Source organism: Lycium ferocissimum, chromosome 2 (genome assembly GCF_029784015.1).
Source record: "Lycium ferocissimum isolate CSIRO_LF1 chromosome 2, AGI_CSIRO_Lferr_CH_V1, whole genome shotgun sequence".
Lineage (NCBI taxonomy): Eukaryota > Viridiplantae > Streptophyta > Magnoliopsida > Solanales > Solanaceae > Lycium > Lycium ferocissimum.
The window spans coordinates 59738421-59761305 of record NC_081343.1 but is presented as its reverse complement, the minus strand read 5'-3'; the positions used below and the strand labels follow the sequence as shown (position 1 = coordinate 59761305).

General features: G+C 37.0%; 2 protein-coding genes and 1 non-coding gene across 5 annotated transcripts; 2 read left to right on the top strand and 1 right to left on the bottom strand.

Annotated features, from left to right (window-relative positions):
* Positions 1-457: 457 nt before the first annotated feature.
* On the top strand, positions 458-8627 carry LOC132046430 (histidine kinase 1). 3 transcript variants are annotated; one of them, XR_009412701.1, is made up of 14 exons: positions 458-846; positions 1284-1526; positions 1632-2426; positions 2517-2764; positions 3585-3744; positions 4017-4143; positions 4265-4354; positions 4556-4738; positions 4860-4929; positions 5085-5127; positions 5439-5579; positions 6887-7939; positions 8056-8468; positions 8502-8627. XR_009412701.1 is itself a non-coding variant. In XM_059437055.1 (13 exons), exons 1-13 carry the CDS (start codon positions 556-558, stop codon positions 8269-8271), a joined length of 3657 nt encoding a protein of 1218 aa, XP_059293038.1. In that variant the 5' UTR covers positions 458-555; the 3' UTR covers positions 8272-8627. The 3 variants fall into 3 exon arrangements, 2 of the variants coding, with proteins under 2 accessions (XP_059293038.1, XP_059293037.1); XM_059437055.1 differs by having other exon boundaries at positions 1635-2426; positions 8056-8627; XM_059437054.1 differs by having other exon boundaries at positions 8056-8627.
* A 2191-nt stretch (positions 8628-10818) lies between these two features.
* TRNAI-AAU (transfer RNA isoleucine (anticodon AAU)) lies at positions 10819-10892 on the bottom strand. The gene has a single exon. It is a non-coding gene; the product is annotated as a tRNA-Ile (tRNA).
* On the top strand, positions 10869-19809 carry LOC132046429 (uncharacterized). Its single transcript, XM_059437052.1, has 3 exons — positions 10869-11016; positions 12519-12632; positions 19486-19809. Exons 1-3 carry the CDS (start codon positions 10999-11001, stop codon positions 19612-19614), a joined length of 261 nt encoding a protein of 86 aa, XP_059293035.1. The 5' UTR covers positions 10869-10998; the 3' UTR covers positions 19615-19809.
* The last annotated feature ends 3076 nt before the right edge of the window (positions 19810-22885 follow it).

Sequence of the window (22885 nt, the reverse complement as noted above, 5' to 3'; positions counted from 1 at the left end):
ATTAAAGAAATGAAATTTTTGCTCCTGGTTAATTTAAGCAATGTAACTTACAAAAGATTTTACTCCATATTTTTATTTTTTGATATTTTTGGGTGAACTAAAAAAAGGTGTGCACTACCGGTGGTTGGGTAAAGAAACGATTTTTTTTTTTTTTTTGAAATATGCAGCCTAATTGAATTATTTAGCCCATGAACTAGGAAAGACTATTAAGATAGAAATAGGAAAGAAAATTTGGTACGTGGATGAGGAACAAAGTAAATAAATAACACACACACCCCTCCCACTAGTCATATTTCACTAAGCGCATTCCATAAAGTGGGAAGCGACAATGTCACGCTGACATTGGTTCATTCTTACCAGTATTTTTATTTATATAATAATAACACACACTGCCCCTTCTTTAAGTCTCTGTCATTTATAATAACACACACTGCCCCTTCAACTTCTTTAAGTCTTTGTCTATGGGCTATAGCTTCAACTTCATCCTCAAGTTGTTACTGCTACTAAGTACTAGTCCTGTGATTGTTCTTTTTTACAGTTGAACAAAGAATATTAATGGCACATAAGAAAGCAGCTTATGGAACTACTACTCCTCCTAGTCTAAGCATTGAATCTTCATCACCTCCAATTACACCAAAAGGATCATTGCCTGAAAGGGTACTCAGTAAAATGCTTGGATTTGCTGATTTTTCCAAAAGAAACCAATCTCCTTCACGTGGTAGTAGTGGTAGTGGTACACCAAGAACCTTCCATAGAGATGTTGAAGTGGATGAAGAACTTCCCTTTGACAGTAGTATTTGTCAGTCAAATTATCGTGGTGTTTTTGTTGTTCGCCTTGCTATCATGGTAAGTGAATTTCGTCTGCAAGGTGTTTGTTATAAACAACTACAGTAATTCTGTGGCTAAATATGCATAATTCTTCTTACAGAGTACCGATCAGTTTTTGGAATGTTTTTAGTTTTGCTTGCCATTTTTTGTTGATTCACACCCATCGGAGAAAAACCTCTATAACTACTGGTGCTTGCAGCTTATTTTATCTTCTTGCTAGTCTATCTAGAAGCATAACCAAATTAAAATGATTACTTTCCTGTGTTTATTTTTCATCTTGAGCTGTTAATTTATTTCAGCATCCCATTTCTATCTCAGTAGTTTGAAAATTGGATCTTGATTTTTCATCTTGAGATTGACTGTACAAGTGTTGCTGGATACTATTATATTGAGTTAAATGATATGGGAATTTATTCAGGTTCTTGATTTGGCCTTTTCTTTATGGTTATATGCAGGTCATGCTAGCTATTTTGATTGGAATGCTAACTTTATTAACATGGCATTTTACCAGAGTTTATACATCAAAGTCACTTAATACACTCGCATTTGGTCTTCGTCATGAGCTTCTGCAGAGACCACTATTAAGGATGTGGAACATTTTGAATACTACTGTTGAAATTACCACTGCTCAGGTTAAGCTGTCAGAGTATGTAATCAGAAAGTATAGCAACCCTGTTGATCAAGCTCAACAAGTTGAGGTTGTTTTTTTCGCCTCCTGTTCAACTTATTTGGTAGTATTCTTACTTTGGAAACAGTGTTCAAGTTTCTCATTATCTCTTACTATTAATTTATTTTCCCCTCAGCAGCTGTACGAATCCATGAAGGAGGTGACGTGGGCTATGTTTGCAAGCCGGAAAGCTCTTAATTCTTTAACCATCAACTATAAAAATGGTTTCGTTCAGGCTTTCCATAGAGATCACAGGAGTAACAATACATTCTACATATACTCTGATCTTGCCAATTATTCTATAAGTGGTACATATGATGTAAATCTATTGTCGTCTCGTCAAGGATGGAATGACCAAACTATACACAACAACATCTCAGCAATTTGGTACCGAGAACCTTTAGATCCCTTGACTGGAGAAAAGAACGGAAAGCAAAGCATAATCCCACCGGATGAGTTGATCAACATTGCTGGAATATCACAAGTACCAGATGGTGCAGCTTCATGGCATGTGGCTGTGAGCAAGTATACAGATTCACCATTGCTTTCAGCAGCACTGCCTGTTTGGGATCCATCAAATAAAAGCATAGTTGCTGTTGTGGGAGTTACTACAGCTCTTTATAGTGTGGGTCAATTGATGAAAGAAATTGTTGAATTCCACAGTGGTCACATTTATTTAACCTCTCAAGAGGGATGGTTGCTCTCTACTTCCACGAATAGCCCTCTATTGATGAATACTACGAAAGGACCGAAGCTAATGATGGCTACTGATTCTGAAGACCCAGTTATACGATCTGGAGCTGAGTGCTTACAAAAAGAATATGGAAACAGGCTTCCTCCAAGTCAAGAAGTGCACATAGAGAATGCTAAACTTGGGAACCAGCTCTATTATATTGACTCATTTTTTCTGCACTTAAAGAGACTTCCAATGGTAAATTGTTAGCTTAGCAAAGTTCAGTATCATGGTTGGATAAGCTCGTTCTGCTAATTTGTCATGCTTACTGATCTGCAAGCTTTGCAGGTAGGAGTAATCATCATTCCAAGGAAATATATAATGGGAAAGGTAGATGAGAGGGCTATCAAGACTCTGGTAATATTGATCTCAGCATCAATATGCATCCTAATCATTGGATGTGTCTGCATCTTCGTACTAACAGATGGAGTGTCAAAGGAAATGAAACTTAGAGCAGAGCTGATAAGCCAGTTAGATGCAAGAAGGAAGGCAGAGGCATCCAGCAATTACAAAAGCCAATTTCTAGCGAACATGAGGTGAATATTTATCAGTTCTTTATTATTAGCTTAATATATTTGAACCTGCAGTGAGGGTTTTGGTGCATTACTTATGGGTTAAATTTCAGCAGCTCTTCAAAAGAGAAATATTCCCATTGTTTTATGTTTACGCAGCTCATATTAGCAAGTAAGGGCCGTTTTTCTGAAAATAAAATGAAATAAAGCTATCAGACATATCAGCAGTATCTATCCTTTGTCTCTGGTCTGGTTTCTGCTGGCCATATGGTTAATCGCATCAGACCAAAGATGAATTCCATGAATATATGGGCTTTTTTTCTTTTCAAGATTCTTAGAATCTGGATTTATTTATCTAACTGTGTTGTTCAGTGATGGTGACAAAGAGGTTATACTGTAAAGCAGAGAAAAAGAAACCTCTTGGTTTTATTCATTTTTTTCCCCATAAGACCAGATCAATTTCAGCAGTCACCAACTTTAATAAGACTAGAGTAGGTATTATAATATGCCTGAAATCTTACTTGCCAAATATTAAGGTTCAACATGTGCACCAAGAAATATTAACCAACACGTACTCTCTTCAGGTTTTGCAGAAGTTGCATCAACATTTTTGCTTGTTCAATGAAGCACACTTTTTTGAGCTTTTAGCTTTCTGTTTATATTTCCTTTCTTTTGGACTGTTTTCTACTTTTAACTCTGATATAGACAATAAGTAGCTAACTTCCACTCTTCTACTCTAGATCTTGCCTTAAGGGGAAAGATTTATTGTCAGTTTAAATTTTTAGTTTCTCAAATGTTCAAGTCGTACATTTCTACAGTTACTTCATGCTTTGTTTTTTCACAGTCATGAATTACGAACACCTATGGCTGCAGTTATTGGCTTGCTGGACATTCTTATAAGTGATGGTTATCTTACAAATGAGCAGTATGCAACTATTACTCAGATTCGTAAATGCTCAACTGCCTTGCTTCGTCTTCTAAACAACATTTTAGATCTCAGCAAGGTAAGATGCAAAACCAAATCAAGGAATCAAAATGTTTGTGAATGTTGATATCATAGAGCACATTAACAACTCTTTTGATGATACTGTTGTTAAGAGTTTACTCTTGGTTGACAAAAGTCACCTTACTGTTCCTTTGGAGAAATTCTAGCATAGATGAAACAGTACTAGATATTTTAGTGGACTATTTTGGGTAACGTTGCAGCTGGCTTTAGCTCATTCTTTAATTAGAGTTGAGAAGAATTATATTCATCATCTTATACTTTTTTTAACAGGTAGAATCTGGAAAACTTGTGTTGGAAGAAACAGAATTTGACTTGGCTCGAGAACTTGAAGGACTTGTTGATATGTTCTCTGTCCAGTGCATTAATCACAATGTTGAGACAGTTCTAGATCTCTCTGGTACATCCACTGTTCTACTTACAACTATAGAAAGTGCAAAAGAAATATGATTAGGAATTGAATTTGAGACTCTTCACATTGTTTTCTGAAGGCATATTATTTCTCATATTTCTATCTGCAGATGATATGCCAAAATTAGTTAAAGGAGACTCTGCCAGAGTTGTTCAAATCTTCGCAAATCTAATTAGCAATTCTCTCAAGTTTACTACCTGTAAGTGCAACCTTTTAATAAATACATTTGCAAGTCCTTCAATTTGTTCTCATAATTGGTAAAGCCCCCTTACAAGAATTAAACTGAAAGGTTCTGCTGACCCTATACTACCTCTGATAAAATGAAGAGATTAAGGTCTTGATAAAGTTTTCTTTCGATACAAGTGCATTTGTTGATTTTACAATTTGAAATCCCTTACAGCCGGCTATATCATTCTTCGGGGATGGTGTGAGAGTGCTCGCGGAGGGAATTTTTCACTTAATCAGAAAGACTCTTGGTCTGCTCCGAAAGTGAAGTTCAAGCGACAAGAAAGCCAGGGCAAAAAATTCTCCAAGAAAGATAACAAAATGATCCTGTGGTTCGAAGTTGAGGACTCTGGTTGTGGTATGATCACAAATCCAAAATAACCATGAAGTTCACCAATTAACTTATTTTCCCACTTTCTGCTACTGCATATTAACTCTCTCTCTCTCTCTCTCTGGATTTTCCCTTTTTGTTGCTCTAGGAATTGATCCAAGTAAATGGGAATCTGTATTTGAAAGCTTTGAGCAAGCTGATCCGTCAACAACTCGCTTGTAAGAAGTTTTCATATCATTGTCATCTATGGGCGAACTTTGTTAATTAAATAACAAAATACATGCATGAATGAATGAATTTATTTCCTGCACACCTTAAAGCTACTTAGTACCTGAATAAAAGTATTTCATTGTTTGATTGCATTGATACTCAGGCATGGTGGGACTGGCCTTGGACTATGCATTGTACGTACGCTGGTGAGTTCAATTTCTTTTTCTGTTTCAAATAAATAACTTTCATGAATTAGAGGTTTTGAATTTGCAAGATAAAATATTTCAATGTGGATGGGGCTTGAAAAAAAGAATTCAAGTTTATCTTTATGATTTTCTAGATTTGACGAGGTCTGAAGCCCCTTACAAGGCAAATGATGGCATGTATGATAATCCTCTAAGCAAAGTTCCGCACTGTTCATCATTTTTGAGAAATTCCCCTTGGCATAGGCTTTAAGCATAAAAGTGAAGATATTGAATGCTTTGGCAGTTTCTAATGGTGATAGGATGATATACAGGTTAACAAAATGGGTGGAGAGATCAATGTTGTAAAAAAAGATGGACCAGGGACAGTGATACAACTATACCTTCAACTAAACTGTCCTGCAGAAGTCACTGGACAGCACTGCCAGATGCGTTTTGAAGAACATAAACTGAGGGTAAGTAAAATTGCATAGACTAAATGTATTTATCCTCACTGATTCACTGGAATGCTAGAGTATTACAGGTATTCAGTCTGCTGCCATTCTTGGATATGACTTGAGAGTTAAACCATAATGAATCAATCAATCAACTCAAGCTGAAAGTAGTTGGTCAGCTTTGTATTTTAAGGCAACTTAGGGTTTTTCTAATTTCTAAGTGTCACAGTTGCCCTAAACTGATCAACCATACTAATGGGTTCTTTACTTCCATTTGGTTCTGTTCTTGGTTAAGTTCACATTGAATTCTAGGTACCCCATGCAATTTTAGGTTTACCTCCCTATTAACACCTTAATTATCATAGTGCTGCACCTATGGAGTGATGCATTTTGTAGGAATACGTAGAACATGACTGAACTATCATAGGCTAACTTCTCTTATTTTATAATCTACATGTGTTAGTAGCATTTGCCGTGGATTCAATCATCTCTAATCTTGTATAATTTGGTAGCACAGCTCATTCATCATCACATTCAGACTTCTAAGACACCTAGGCCCAGTAGTTAGACACATAACATTGTTGGTATTTTGACTGTTCTGTGAAACTTGCATCTCGCTTTGCTTGGTATTCTCCTTTCGCGTAGCACTCCCACACCACTCCTCCATTTCAGTCATCTATTTGAATTCTATTTAATACATTTACCTTTACCATACCATTCTTATGATGACTGGGAGGCACACGATCTCGCCTAATTTCAGTTCATCTCCATTCTTATAGGACTAAACTTGCAGCGGATAGATGGTGTCTCACTTTTGCTTATCCTAGCACCTTTGCTATCAAGATTTATACCATAGCTTTTGGTTGAACACTTCGCTAGTTTCATCAGTTAACAAACTATTATATGCAATAGCATATGTTTTAATCTCATCATGTGTTATTGGTTAGCTCATCCATAACTATGGTAACAAGTATAGACTCAGAAGATCCTTGGCGTAAAATTCACGCTTATATATGGGAAGCTCATTTGTATCCTCCAGTGTCTCACACTTGTGATCTCTCCCTCATACATATTCTTTGTGGTTTATATATAATTCAAATGGATTCCTCCCTTCTCAAGCACCCATCGAAGTACTTTTCTTGGCACTTTATCATATGATATCCCCACCTGATTATCTTATCATGATGCCATCCCCAACTTGCCCTCACAATCCCCACAACCTCATTAAGAATGGCTAAATTACTTTGAATTTGCAAACACCTTGAACTAAAATGATTACAATTTTGTGAAGGTCTAAGCAATTTGTACACAATGGAACTTGAATGCAGGTGTTGCTTGCACTCAATGGCAGAATGGGTAGAGTAATAATGTCCCAATGGTTAGAAAGAAATGGGGTGCATACATGTGGAGCATCTGATTGGAATGAGCTCACACAAATTCTTCAGTGGATTTCCGTATCCAAAAGCCATTTGCAAGACGCACCTTGTGAATGTTTAGAATCTGAAGATTTGAGCATTCAAGATCCTAATGCCTCATCGCTCTTTGTCATAGTTGTTGACATTGGCATCCTTGACTTGAGCACAAGTATATGGAAGGAGCAGCTAAATTTTCTTGACGAATACTGTGGCAGAGCAAAGTTTGCATGGATTCTTTACCATGATACGTCGAGTACCATTAAGATGGAACTCCGAAGAAGGGGACACCTACTTATGGTCAATAGACCACTATATAAGGGGAAAATGATTCAGATTTTGGAAACTATTATAAAAGAAAAAAATCTTGAGCTGCAGTCTTTTGACAATGCAACAGTAGAAGGAGATTTGCATGAATGTCTTGAAATTGATCCTAACCACTCTGATATCACCTGCTCAGATGATTCTGACAAGTCAGATAATGGAAATGATAGATGTGCAAGTGCCTTCCGTAGTGAAAATAAGAGGGAAGAAAATTTTGTCAAAGCCTCTCTCTCACATTATGGGTTAAACAACTACTTCATTGACTTCAATGACGAAAATGCTTCAGACATGAATGATCTAGGACAAATGAGGAACGGAGAACATCAATTGACAAGCACTTCCGCCAAAGAGGTCACTAATGGCTGCTCTGATAAGGTAGCAGGACAAAAATCGCTTGCAGGTCTGTGCATACTGCTTGCTGAGGATACCCCAGTGCTGCAAAGAGTCGCTACAATAATGCTGGAAAAACTGGGAGCTAAAGTGGTTGTTGTAGGAGATGGATTGCAGGCAGTGGATGCACTGAAACCCATGTCTAATTCAGATGAATGGAGAAATGAATCTCTCCAGGAAGACGATAATTCAATTACTTCCCAAGCTGAAGGCTCTTATTCCCTTCCTTTTGACTTGATCCTCATGGATTGTCAAGTAAGTCGAGCACGAATTTATGGTTATACGAAATTGTTGTGTTTAATTCTAATTTACCACATGATCATTCTGAAAGATCCAGAAACTTCTTTGCTAATATAAATTGCTCTTGACAGATGCCAAAGATGGATGGTTATGAAGCAACAAAGGCAATTAGAAGAGCAGAAATGGAAACAGGAACACACATTCCCATTGTTGCACTGACAGCTCATGCAATGTCATCAGATGAAGCAAAATGCTTACAGGTTGGTATGGATGCTTATTTAACCAAGCCCATAGACAGCAAGTTGATGGTTTCCACCATTCTTTCCTTGACTAAAAGAAAAGCCTAACCATCAGACCTCTTTAGCGACTGAATAACAAAAACCGGAAGAAAGAAATAAAATGGAAGAGCTCAGGAAACTCATGAGCTTAAGCAGAGTTTTGATTGGCAATAGTTTTGCAATCTGTACAGGAAATGTCTGCACGTCAGACACTAACTTTGTATCTGTTCTATAGCTTATGCAAAATTTTTAATAAGCATTATAATGTTATGCTGGTTTCGCCAACTTTTTATGGTTAGCTTAAGCAGAGTTTTGATTAGCAATAGTATGGCAATCTGTACAGGAAATGTCTGTATCACATGTAACAATAACATTGTATCTATTATAGTTTATGCAGAAGTTTGTAATAAGCATCTTCAATGATACGCTGCTTTTTAATCTGTTGCAAGTTCAATTTTGTGTCTCGTTTCTGCTACTGCTGCGGCATATGGGAAAATTACTAACTTCTAATTTCTGAACACTCTTTAACGTGCAAGCTACAAATGAAGGGTCATTTGCACTTTTGCAGATTTTGTGCTGGTCTTTAATTTATGGCCTTCAAAATTGAACTTATGCCTCAAAGGGCATATGTTATACATCATAATATTCACAAATTATGCCAACACTCTTAAAGAATTTAGGGTCATTTGCACGATTTCCCTTCAAAGGCACTGGTCTTTAATTTTTGCCCCTCAAATTGGTGGTCTTTAATTTTTATCCTTCGCTAAAAATCTCTTGGTTTCGGGTTCGAAATCCCACTCAGTCAAAAATTTAAAAAAAAATCGCAAGGTGAAGTTTGGATTCCATGCAAAACTCTACCTCAAGTAGAGTTTCAAACTCTAGCTAAGGCAGAGTTGCCTTCAGGATTTTTTTTTGGGAAATGACCTAATAATATTACTTAAGACTATATTATAAAACATAAAAGATATTTTTCCTTATTTACAAAATATACCAATAAAATTATAAAATATACCAAATTGGAAAAATTAAAAGCCACCCTTATCCCCTTTTTTCATGTTCTATGTTTCATACGGAACAAATTTGCCTCCACCCTCTGTTCCCCTTCTCCCGTTCTCTCTGTTTCCTCCTAGAATTCCATTGTCCTATTATCAAAACATCTCCTCCTCTTAGTTTTTCTCACTTGGTGTTTCAAGTTTCAAAGGGTTACAAGACAAGGGCTAAGCAGTAGCTCTTTGGCAAGACCTCCACGAATAGGTGTGTCAGTGTGTGTTTCATCACTTGTCGTTGTCTTTATTTTTAATCCACCCTTCCCCTTCTCTCCTTTCTCTGTTTCTGTTAAAATATGGACTGATGACTCCGAAAAGGAGAATCCCAATTGCAATCGATTAATAGTAACCCTAAATCCGAATTTTCTTTCGCGAGTTAATGCCATGCTTCGGCTGTATCCGAAGAACACAGATCTGAAAAAGGGCAAATCTTGAAAAGCACCAATTCCACCATTTTTGTCAAAGACTTTTAATTTGGTTGATGATCCTTCATTGGATTCGGTTATTTCTTGGGGTAGCAGTGATAAAGCTCTGTAGTTTGATAGTTGAAGCCCTAGGCGAGATTTAAAGCGTGTTTTTTTTTTTTTTTTTCCAAATTTCAAAGCGAGATTCAAATTTGTATTAAAGATGTATGATCATTGTATACCGAGTTTGTATGAAAATTGTATATTAATTTTTTTATGTTGTTGTAGTTGTATTAAATTTATATGAATATTGTATGAAAGTTGTATACAATGTTATTTGTAGTTGTTTTAAATTTCCAAAAAACTAACATGAACCTTAATACAAAATTTACACAGTTATATACATATTTCACACCTTTTTATACAATTTTCATATAGGAAAAATGTGAGAATTCTAAGTGTTGTGCGAGATATACAGTTTTCATACATAAAATTTTGAGATTAATTTTAAAGCTTTAAGCGAGTTATACACATTTCACACAGTTTTCATACACAATTTTGAGAGAAATTTTCGCATATGTTTTATAAGAAATCTATCGTTATGTTCTGTAAACTGAAAAATATTATCGTATTTCGTAAATATACCCTATTCTTATGTATATATATATATATATGTCAACTTAGTTGGAATTTTACAAACATCTGCCTTAAGGCCTAATTTTTGCCCGAAAAAGCCTAACTTTGCCCGAATAGGCCTAACTTTGTTACAAACTTCTGCCCTGTGATTTTTTTTTTTTAATATTTGACTGAGCAGGATTCGAACCCAGAATCCATGGGTTTTAGGCGAAGGATAAAAATTAAAGATTTCAAATTTGAGGAACAAAAATTAAAGACCAGTCCATTTGAAGGGAAACCGTGCAACTAACTACAAAGGGAATCTCATCTTGAACCTTCTTGACATTCCCCAAGTTACAAATCACGGAAATTTTATTATTTGAAAAATTAAGTTCATTTAAACAGATAATGTGTCAAAAGAAAAAAAAATATGGCAAGCCCGAAAATTTTATTGTCGAATAGATAATTAAAAAATAATTAAGGACAAATAATAGAGTGTATTGTGTGCATACGGGATGTGTGTGTGAATAAAAAAACAAAAAAGTAATAATTGGCCCATGCAGGTCTCGAACCTGCGACCTTCGCGTTATTAGCACGACGCTCTAACCAACTGAGCTAATGGGCCTGTGACAGGTCTGAGGTAAATTTATCTATATTTAGGAAACGACTAGACAATCCATGGTATATTAAAATTGAGGGAGAAGAAGCAGGAAGGAACCCATATTTCAGGCATGAAGGACGATTACGAGGTACCAAACTTTCTGTTTTCTGCCATGTTTTCCTTTTAACTATTTCATCTATACTTAGTCTGATATCCTGTTGCTTTGTAACCCTAGGTTTTTTTTTTCTGAGTTTTTAATTGCGTCTTTAATCCTTCTGCTTTTGATTTTAATAGACTTGTAGTTTTTGAAGCTTTAATTGGAGCTTCTTATTATCCCTTTTGGATTTATTTTTTTCTTTCAAGTCTTTAATAAATAATTTACTCCTTGACTCACATGCATTTGAATAATTCTAACAATTTTTTTTTTTTTGTGGAAGAAGTGATGCCATAAAAGATCAGGATAAAGTCTGTGTCTTTAATCAATTGAAAGTTTGGAACCAGTGTTAACAAACATAAAGTAGTTTTAAGCATGGAAGAAAGAATATTGAACCTTGGATCTTGAAATAATGTGCCCTTAGTAAGTAGCATTTGAGTCTAGAATGAATATCAAAATTGGGTAGAAAACACATACTTATATCAGAATTGATTAATCATTTCAAATGCAGAAAATCAGAATATGTTTAGTGATATCTCAATTGTTCAAATTTGCAATCGATCAATACTTTGGGTAATTAAGGTAGCTTCTTCTTGCCTTATCTGGCCAAAGATGACCTCCTTAAAGGCAAATACGGGATTGCCATCGATGAAGGCTTAAAAGGAGGCAAATCCAAACTTAATTTTTCTTTGAAAAAGGAACAAAAAGAAAAGGGGGTTTTTCCCTCAGATTGTAATTATGGCTAGTTAAAATTGGTGAGCTGCCTAGCTAAAGAAAGGAAGAAAGGAACCGGTAATCAAAGTAAAAAAAGGATAATCAAGAGTTAAGCTTTCTTGGTTATGAAATAATATTATATGTAGGAATATTTGATTGTTATTATTGTTGAAAGTGGAACTACCCACTAAATGAGAGAGCTTTTTTTATCTCTCTAAGGGTTGATGGAAGAGTTTGACTGCGAAATATTGAGTCTTGTATAGATATAGGCATAACCTGTTCTTCTTAGGACTAGCCCCTTGTTAGTTTTTGGTGTACCCATGAAGTTCTTATCTGTACAGAAGATTGATTGACATTCACAGAGAACCATATATTGTGTAGATTCTCTAATTTTTTGGTATTTGGCTTGTATACGGGTGTTTTTCCCACAATAAAATTATTTACCTTATCAAAAAGAATTTTCTTCTTAGGATAGCTTTGATGATTATCATTTTGTTAAGCATCTGTTGTCATTGGTTTTTGGGTTTTTATATATGTATTAGGATGCCGCTGGTGCATAAATCAATGGAGTTAACCTGTCTAAGGTGGAAAAGCATGGCTAGAAGTGTATACACGTATATTAGATTTTATTGCTGAGCTTAGTGTTCTATAATTTTCCTGATTTTAGGTGTGACCACTGATTGCTGGAAAATTTCAGTTGGTTACAATGCAATGTGCATGAGACCCCTTTGCAGTTTTCATCTCTAGTTTGTGCTATTAGCTTTAACGCTCATGCATTCCAGGTTGAAGAAAAGAAGCAAGCTGCTGCTGATGTGTTGTTTCAATATTCAAATTTTGTTATGGCATGTATTGGTAATCAAGTTAGACCTTGCGACTTGAGACTGCATTTGATGAAGGTAAGGTGCATTAATGAACTTTTCTTGCTGTATCAGTGACACGGGAACAATCTCATGAGTACTACTGTGTGATAACCACTCAAATTTGAGGATCTCAGCCATTTTGACCAAATATATGTTAAAGCACATCAGCCCTTAGGGACAAGTGAAAGAACTAGTATTTGTTTTCTGCTTCCTCTTTTCCCCAACTCTAATTTTCTTTTGCCATTTCTTTAGTTTTTGTTCTCATCTGCACTAAATCCAGAATTGGTCCCAAAATATCCTTACTCTTTGCATTCCTATTTGTATTCTACTGCAAGTTGCCATATTTTTCTTAATGAAGAATGCTGCATGTAACCCTGTGCAACAGTTCCATTCTGATGTTATGTTCTTAGGGTTAAAAAATGAGAATTAAACGAAGTGAATCAAACACAATGAGAACTGAAGGGGAATTTTATTAATATTCAACCAGTATACAATTGATATACACTCCTTGATACAATAATGGAACTCGAAATCAAGGTAATTCCATTAATGGTTGAACTCCATGATAAGACCTAGAATTGAGAAGAAGAAGAAGAAGGAGTTAGAGGATAGAAGAATTAGAGAGAAGAGGAATTTAGAAGGAAGAAGATTTGGATTGTACCAGATCATAACTGATTTGGGCCAGCTGGATTAGTTGTTGATATAGACATTCAACAACTTAACTGCTGCTCTAATCTGAGCCGTTGAAGCTCATTAAGTGAGATCTAATCATGACCCTTCCTTGTGCTGATGCATGAAATAGCTGGACCACTCACTTCCTGCCACGTGGCTCCCCTTCACTTATTCCTTAATATTGTGAATCCCCCAAATTGAATTGTAAATCCCCAAATTGAGTCTCAAATCCCTAATTTCTCCTTATTTCTCTGATTCATTACAATACCCCACCCTTCAAATTGACCTTGTCCTCAAGGTCGAAGCTGTGCCACAAAATCGGGGAATTGACCTTGGATAAATCCCCAATCTTCCCATGTTGCTTCATCGGCAGAGAGGTTAGACCAATGGACCAAAACCTGGACCGTCGCGGCATTGTTCGCCTTAACCAAACGTCGACGGAGGATGGCTAACGGCTGTATCAGTATACGACCATCGGTGCCACACGTTGGTAGCTGCGACTGGGTGACGATGGCAGGTCCTATCCGCTTCTTCAACTGCGAGATGTGGAACACTGGGTGAATACGCGACCCTGGTGGCAATTCGAGCCGGTAAGCCACTACTCCCACCCTCTCCAGTACTTTATAAGGTCCGTAATACTTTGCACTGAGCTTTAAATTCTTGCGAATAGCAACTGTTGCCTGTTTGTACGGTTGCAGCTTTAAGTAAGCATAGTCCCCCACCTGTAGAACACGATCAGATCTGTTCTTATCTGCGAAAAACTTCATGCGAGCCTGAGCTTGGTGTAAGTTGTCACGTAGCTGGTGGAGAAGGTGTTGTCTTTGAGTAAGGCAAACTCCTGCTGGGCTGTGGCTTGAATGGGGTAAAGAACCCATGGAAATCTGTGGTGGGGCAAAGCCATATAATGCTTCAAAAGGGGTAGATTTCAGGGCTGTATGGTGGTTAGTATTGTACCACCATTCAGCCAATGGCAACCACTTAAGCCAGTGCTTAGGATTGGCAAACACCATAGCTCTTAGATAGGATTCCAAACATCTATTTAGCCTTTCAGTTTGACCATCCGTTTGTGGATGATAAGCTGTAGACATGGTGAGCTTAGTACCAAGGGACTTGAATAGCTGCTGCCAAAAGTGGCTAGTGAAGATAGCATCTCTGTCAGTCACTATGGTCTTAGGGAGACCATGTAACCTGTAAATTTCCTGCAGGAACAAGTCAGCCACTCCTTTAGCTGTATAGGGGTGTTGCAAGGATAGAAAATGCCCATATTTTGTAAGCCTGTCTACAACAACCAAAATAGAGGTCTTATGCCCAGATGAGGGCAATCCTTCAATAAAATCCATGGCAATGTCCTGCCATGGTAATTCTGGTATAGGAAGAGGCTGGAGAAGGCCTGGAGATAAAATATTCTCAGTCTTGACCCTTTGACACACATCACAAGTAGCAACCCAAGTGCAGATGTCAGCCTTGAGATTTGGCCAATAGAAAATCATATGAATCCTTCTATATGTACCCAATTGCCCTGAGTGACCACCCAAGGGAGAGGAGTGAAATGCAGAGAATATCTTGGTTCTGAGGCTTGTAGCCCTTCCCACATAAATCTTTCCTTTATATCTGATGATGCTTTGATGTAGAGTGTAGTTTGGTTTGCTGGTAGGATCAGTGATAAGCTCAGTTAGCAGTTGTTGGGATGTAGGGTCATGCTCATAGCTCTGTGTCACTTCTAACATCCATGTAGGTTCCACCCCAGTAATTGCATTTAGTGTAGCAGCATCCTCTTGCCTCCTTGACAAGGCATCTGCCACCCTGTTCTCTGTCCCTCTCTTGTACTGCACTTCATAATCCAGTCCTAAGAGCTTAGTAAGCCCTTTCTGTTGTAAGGCAGTGCTAACTCTTTGCTCTAGCAAGTACTTTAGGCTATGATGGTCTGTTCTAATAATGAAATGAGCCCCTTGAAGGTAATGCCTCCATCTATCAACAGCACATAGGACAACCATATATTCTTTCTCATAAGTGGACAACCCCAAGTGCTTTGGAGCTAATGCCTTACTGAAATAAGCCAAGGGTCTCCCTTCTTGCATCAGTACAGCTCCCATACCCTTGGAGCATGCATCAGTTTCTATTACGAAGGTTTTAGTGAAATCTGCTAATGCTAAGACGGGGGAAGTAGTCATAGCAGTCTTCAATTGTTCAAAGGCCAAGGCAGCCTCATCATCCCATTGAAATGCATTCTTCTTAAGCAAATTAGTTAGGGGCCTACTAATGATACCATAAGACCTCACAAATCTTCTATAGTACCCAGTAAGACCAAGGAATCCCCTCAATGATTTTAAGGACTTAGGTACTGGCCAGTGTGACATTGCTTCTATCTTGTTTGGATCAGTAGATACTCCCTCTCCATTAATAATGTGACCCAAATACTCTACTTTGTTTTGACCAAATGCACATTTAGACAATTTAGCAAATAGTTGCTCTTTTCTCAGAATTTGCAATACTATTCTAAGATGAACTAGATGCTCTTGGACAGTAGGGCTGTAAACCAGTATGTCATCAAAAAATACCAGCACAAACTGTCTCAAATGATCTCTAAACACATGGTTCATAAGACTTTGGAAAGTAGCAGGGGCATTGGTCAAGCCAAATGGCATAACCTTGAACTCATAGTGACCTAAGTGAGTCCGAAAAGCTGTTTTGTGCACATCCCCGTCAAACATCCTAATTTGATGGTAACCAGCCCTTAGGTCAATTTTAGAAAAAATACTAGAACCATGAAGCTCATCTAGTAAGTCATCCACTAGTGGAATAGGGAATTTATCCTTAACAGTCATTTTATTAAGTTCCCTGTAATCAATGCAAAATCTCCAACTCCCATCCTTCTTTTTAACTAGAAGGACTGGTGAAGAGAATGGAGAATGGCTAGGCTGAATTATGCCATTTTGCATCATGTCCTTCACTTGCTTTTCAATTTCATTTTTTTGAAAGAAATTGTACCTGTAGGGTCTAATGCTCACTGGTGCAGAGTCAGGCTTCAGTGGAATATAGTGGTCATGTTGTCTTCTGGGTGGAAGTGATGTAGGCTCCAAAAATACATCAGGAAACTGCTCCAAGATTTGAGTAATATCTTCAGGTATTTTTTTCTCTTCCTGTGCTTCTGTTGCTGACAAGGTGAATAAATGTGCCCATATGGCTTGCCCCTTCTTACACAATTGCCTTACCCCATGAGCAGTCATAAGCTTGAGTTCTGCCTGATGGTAAATGCCCTTAAGTTCCACCCTTTTCCCTTTATGTGAAACTTGTATTTTATATTCTTCAAAGTCTAGTAGCACAGGATTGTGTGCTCTCATCCAATCCCCACCCAGTACCATATCATTACCCCCTAGTTTGAGGATCCTGAATGTGTCCTCAAATTCTATCCCTTGAATCTTCCATTTGAAATTTGGACAACAGTATCTGCTCATTAGATGTCCACCATTTGCCACAGTCACTCTCATGGTTGAAGCCTCTTTGATGTGACACCCCACTTTCTTAGCAGTTTCCATATCCAAGAAACTATGTGTGCTTCCTGAGTCCACTAGAAGTGTTAATTTGTTCTTTTTAGCTTCCCCCCTTAAGGATATAGTGTTGGGAACTTCAGTGCCTGACAAGGCATTTAAACTGATAGTCCCTTCTATTATTTCCTCTTCTGGTATCTCCATCTGCTCTTCCACTTGTTCCCCTATCACTCCATCTTGACCCTCCTCTCCTGATTCCATGTAGGCATCCATTGCATTAAGTTGTTTAGGTTTACAAACATGGCCTTGATGATACTTTTCCCCACATTTGTAACACAGTCCTTGGGCTCTCCTAGTTTCAAATAACTTGTCTCTTTGGTTACCCCCACTGCTAGTTCCTCCATTTCTGTAGCTTGTCATAGTACTAGTGTTTCCCCATTGGGAAGAGTTACTTGGAACTGTGGTCCTACTCCATTGGTTCCTCCCTTTCTTGTTCTGAGCTTCTATCATATTCTCTTGGTGCCTAGCTTTTTCTATAGCTTTGGAGAAAGAATAGGGATCCAAAAGTTTGACTGTATGCCTTATGTCATCTTTTAACCCTTCAATGAAGAATTCTAAAAAGAACTCTTCAGGTATGCTGGGGTTCCTGATCAACACCCATGTTTTCAACTCCTCAAACTTCTCTAGATACTCATCGACAGTTCCTTTTTGTTCTATTTTCTTGAATTCTCTGATTAGGTTTAACTTGCTATTTTCTGATCCTTCAAATCTTTTACAAATCTCCTCAGTAAATTCAGACCAACTAACCTTTCCTTTACTGACATGATAGGAAAAGAACCAAGATTCGGCCTTACCATTGAGGTGGAGAACTGCTGATTCTAGCTTTTGTTGAGGGTCTGTGATGTTATGGTACTGAAAATACCTGTTACATTTGCGCAACCACGAGCATGGATCAACACCTTCGAAGTATGGAAACTCAACCTTAGCACTGAATCCATTACCATGGGGTGGATTCCTCCCAATTGGTGGTTCAGAGATATCTCTTTCTCTGCTACTACTACCATGTGAATTCACATGTACAGTTTCTGTTGGTTTGCTCCCCAAAATGCCTTGGTGGTTCGACTGCAAATTCTCCACTGGACTAGACTCGAGAACTCCATTTCGAATGGGAACAAGTTTCTCCATCAGTAGATCAAGCTTCTTACCCAAGTCATCCATTTTAGCTTCAGTTGCTTCTGCTCTTTTACTAGACTCAGCCACATAAACTGTCAATTGTGACTCGAGTTTCTTTACATTTTCTTCTACACTTTTCGATCTTGTTTCTGTAATCGTCATTTGTAATGGCCAGGACAGAGCTCTGATACCAATTTGTTATGTTCTTAGGGTTAAAAAATGAGAATTAAACGAAGTGAATCAAACACAATGAGAACTGAAGGGGAATTTTATTAATATTCAACCAGTATACAATTGATATACACTCCTTGATACAATAATGGAACTCGAAATCAAGGTAATTCCATTAATGGTTGAACTCCATGATAAGACCTAGAATTGAGAAGAAGAAGAAGAAGAAGGAGTTAGAGGATAGAAGAATTAGAGAGAAGAGGAATTTAGAAGGAAGAAGATTTGGATTGTACCAGATCATAACTGATTTGGGCCAGCTGGATTAGTTGTTGATATAGACATTCAACAACTTAACTGCTGCTCTAATCTGAGCCGTTGAAGCTCATTAAGTGAGATCTAATCATGACCCTTCCTTGTGCTGATGCATGAAATAGCTGGACCACTCACTTCCTGCCACGTGGCTCCCCTTCACTTATTCCTTAATATTGTGAATCCCCCAAATTGAATTGTAAATCCCCAAATTGAGTCTCAAATCCCTAATTTCTCCTTATTTCTCTGATTCATTACATCTGACTTTGAGAATGAAACTGAACAGAACCTTAAAAATCAAAGGTTATTGTTCTTTCCTATAACACTTCATTTATCATGTGGTCCAAGTTTTAGTAAGAATTGTTTGATAGGTCTGATAAGTGGTGCATCCTAATTAAGTTCCTTTTATCTAGGTTTTCTAGTTAATGATGTAACTTCACCTTTGATGTTGTAACTTTATGTTGCAATGAAATTCTAAACTGTCCCTTGCCTGATAGAAAGATCGGGGACTGACTAACTGGAAACAGCTATTGCTGCTGCCACCATATTAAAACTAAACACAGCTCAACTCAAGGGCCACGTTTGAGAGTGAGGCATTGTATTGAGTCTTGTATAGATATAGGCATAACCTTTTTCTTCTTAGAACCCCTAAAATGAGATAAAGTTCAGGGGAAATGCCTTACAGTCTTATACGCTGTGGTGCTTCATCATAGCAGACTTACCTGCATTTGAGATTACAATAGTGACTTTATTACTTTTAAAGGAGGAAAGGTAACATCCTGCACCTGATATTTCTGTCTAAAGGAATCATAGCAATATTCTATATCCAAGGCCTGTATTTCTGGCAGCAACTAGATTTGGTTTAGCTAGAGTAGTTGATTTGCTCAAATTGTGATACATTGATGGTTTAATTGCTTGCTTTTGAATATTCAGTGGGCAATTAGTCAATTTTACAGTGGTTGGTAATGTCGTGTGTTCTTAAAAAATGGAACAAACAATTCAAAGTGACATCTCTACTAGTCATGGAATTGCGTAACTTTAGCCTAAAGAACTGTTACTCTTAATTTTTTTTTCAGGAAGTTTCAGGATTGCCAACTTCTTTGAAGCGGGAACCCCGTCCAACATCTTTTCCTGATGTAATGGGAGAATCCTCAAGCTCAGGTACCTCAAGACTGGATAAAGCAGACAGTTTTCGAGGTCCTTAGGTTTGGAAACTGCAACTATCTATTTCTTTTCCCGAGTTTGCTCTCTGTAAAATTTTAAGTAGCATCAGTTGATGTACTCTTTGAGGCATGTAGGAGGCATCTTGTTCATTTTATTTTCAGTAGTATCAGTAACGGCAGTTGAGCAATCTTTGTCGCATGTATGTTGATTATAAGAAAATTATTTCTTCCATCAAATATCCCTTGTTTTTTTCAGAACAAAAAAGGGAAAACATATGCATGAGTGTATTTTAGCACATAGGGAAACGTTAGTGAAACGTACTAATCGACAAAACTGTCGTTGTTTTTTTTTTTTTTTTTTTCCCTCGCTCGTTAACTACAATGAATAACATAATGAAAATTCTTGGACTTTAGCTATTTTAGATTGGAGCGCACAGTGTTTTCAAAGGAGGAAGCGTAGTCGAGGGATTAGTCTATAGACGGGAGCGTTAACCCGAGGCGCGTGGAGTAAGCCTTAAATTCTTATCTTTTTGTTTTTGTTTACAATTTTGAAGAGAAATTAAAATCTTACTCTCTCTCCCTCTCTCTCTCTCTCAATTTATATCATATACTTTTGAGAAAAAACATAAAATCACCTTTAAACTTGCACTGAAAATTTACTTTAAAGAATTAAACTTTACAGACATTTTTTTACCCCCTTCATCTTATCTACCCCCTTCATCTTATCTGAAGTGAAATTACTACCATCAATTTAACCCAAAACCACTCATGAGTTGGAAGGTGGAGCGCACTCGCTCCACATCATCTTCCACGCAAGAAAGAAACTGTTTAAAACAAAAGTTCCACAAAATTCTTCATGCACCCCATACCTGTCTTGTTTCTTCGCTCCATCCCCCTCCTTTCCAAAAAGAAAATGCACAAAAATTAGAGTCATGAAAAAGATAACTCATATCTCAAACCCAATACTAAATTCCAAGTATATAATGAGTTTAAAAGTTAAAACATATCATAAAAATAAGTGGTTGTGAGGTGTGATAATAAAGCCGACGAGCTTTTGCCGGAAAAAGTTTTCCGGCGACCTTTCCCAAACCCACCTGTCTCCATCCCTCTTCTATCTTTTCTCTAAAAGGTCCCTTTCCAGAACCAAAAGGTGAAATGAAAAGTGGACTGAGAATCACTTAACATGAATATTTTCCGGCTGGAAAGAATTAAAAAGTTCTTAACCCAGCTTCACATTCTCTTCTTAATTTCATCCCTCCATGAAAGTGTTGTAGTCTTGTAGAGATCTCAAGGCTCAAAAGTCAAAACATGCCCCAAATTACCTCTGATTAGGGAACCCAATACATTCCGAGTGTTTGAGAGAGAGAAAAAAATGACAGATTGAGCCATGCCATTAACGCCCATTTTCAACTTCAAACTAATCTCTTTGTTATTGAGGATTGGTAAAAAAAAATTGTTATTTTTATATGAGATCCGTTTATACTTTGATTTTGTCAATCCTAAGCTGCTCTGACGTGCAAATTATGAATGAAGGTAATTGATAAAAGGAAGAAAAATGGTGGTAGACGGCTGATGCAATTGGGAAAAGATCACTGAAAAATCTTAATGTAATTAGTTGATTGTCCAATTAGAAAATAACATGTGTCGCTTTTGTCAGCTTTTTAACTCAGAATTTTGCTTCTTATGCACTATTAGAAAAGTATTTTTCTTTTCACTGCCACGGGTAATAATTTCACTTCAAATAAGATAAACGGGGTAAAAAAAATGCCTCCAAAGTTTAATTATTAAAGTGAGCTTTCGGTGCAAGTTTAGGGATGATTTTATGTCTTTTTTCATATACTTTTTTTAGTAATTTCAAAAAGAATGACGCATTTCTATATTGAGTTTAAACTTCTTATTTTACTTTTAATAAGATTATTTATAATTACGCATATATTTATGATGTATTTTTTATCACAAGTTTCAAAAGTCTCTCATTCATTTTTAAACTTTATGCCCAAATAAACATCATTACATAAACCGGAAAGGAGAGAGCGTAAATAGATAAAGATATGAAACATTATAGAAAAATTAGATTTTTTTTTTTATAATAAACTGTGAAAACATTACCACTGCAACAAGAAAACTTTACAAAACTAGAGAGCATCTAGTGTCACCGCCACCTCCCAAGAAGGGTGCAGTGAACAAGTAGACTTCATCTAGGGAAAAAACCCAACAAGAAGCAACCTAATAACAGATTCTAGTAATCAAACTAAGATATCTATGAGCTCTCTTTGAGTTTTGTAACATATCTATCCTTTCCTTAACTTTCTTTTAAATTTGTGTTGTAGCAAAACTTGTATTTACAGTAGTGTTCCTGAAAATCCTCTAATTCCTGGCGTGTCATGTATGATAAATCATAACTCCAAATTAAATAGAGCAGCAACTGCTTCCTGTAAAAACTATTTTATCTTCTCCTTTGAATCTATTGCAAGCTCTGAGTTACTCCCTTTGCCGGAAATTAATTCCTGCCCAGTTAGAAATTGCAGTCTTCACTTCTAAAAAATCAATCACATCTAGTAGATAAATGAGTCCAAGTTTTTGCTTCATCTCTATCACACAAGCAACATTTGAGTTCATTAACTGGGATATTCAATCTCTGCATTCTCTCCTTTCTAAGCAACCTATTCTGATACGCAATCCACATGATCATTTTATGTTTAGGCAGCATCATAGAAGTCCATATGAGTTCTGAGCTCTTGACAGCTGACCAACCAAAACAATATACTCAGTTCCAGATGGAGCAAGTTGATAAATACCCCTATTATACCAGTTCATCATCTAAACCTTCAGTGAATTCAATTTCCTCTAATCCCAATTGCTATCAACAACTAGAATATGGTCCCATATATCTCAATCATCCTTTATATATATTCCTTGTACCTATTTCACCCAAAGCGGGTCCTGTTTAGTAGCCAATTGTTGCAGTAATTTGCCAACTGATGCAACATTCCATGTCTTGCAACTCCTGACATTCAGCCCACCATACTTCTTTGGAGCACAAACTTTTTCCCCATGCCACGAGAGTCATTTTCCTCCTCTCTTCAGTTCTGCCCCACGGAAATTCTCAGCATTGTTTATCTACTTCTTTCAACACACTCTGAGGTAATATAAACATAGCAGCGCAAAAATTATAGATAGAAAAAATTACAGCATTAATGATTTGAAGTCTACCAGCATATGACAGTTGCTTAGAATAAGTAGTTTTGATCCTTACAGTAATCTTTTCAACTAACTGAGCACTCCATTTTACTCCATTTCTTTGAGGATAGAG

What these genes read in the sequence shown, in the direction of transcription:
- LOC132046430 (XM_059437054.1), top strand. Translation starts at nt 556, where the DNA reads ATGGCACATAAGAAAGCAGCTTATGGAACTACTACTCCTCCTAGTCTA. An exon ending in CAATTTCTAGCGAACATGAG is followed by an intron (nt 2,765 to 3,584) that starts GTGAATATTTAT and finishes GTTTTTTCACAG; the next exon opens with TCATGAATTACGAACACCTA. An exon ending in AGTTGAGGACTCTGGTTGTG is followed by an intron (nt 4,739 to 4,859) that starts GTATGATCACAA and finishes TTGTTGCTCTAG; the next exon opens with GAATTGATCCAAGTAAATGG.
- LOC132046429 (XM_059437052.1), top strand. An exon ending in TGAGACTGCATTTGATGAAG is followed by an intron (nt 12,633 to 19,485) that starts GTAAGGTGCATT and finishes TTTTTTTTTCAG; the next exon opens with GAAGTTTCAGGATTGCCAAC.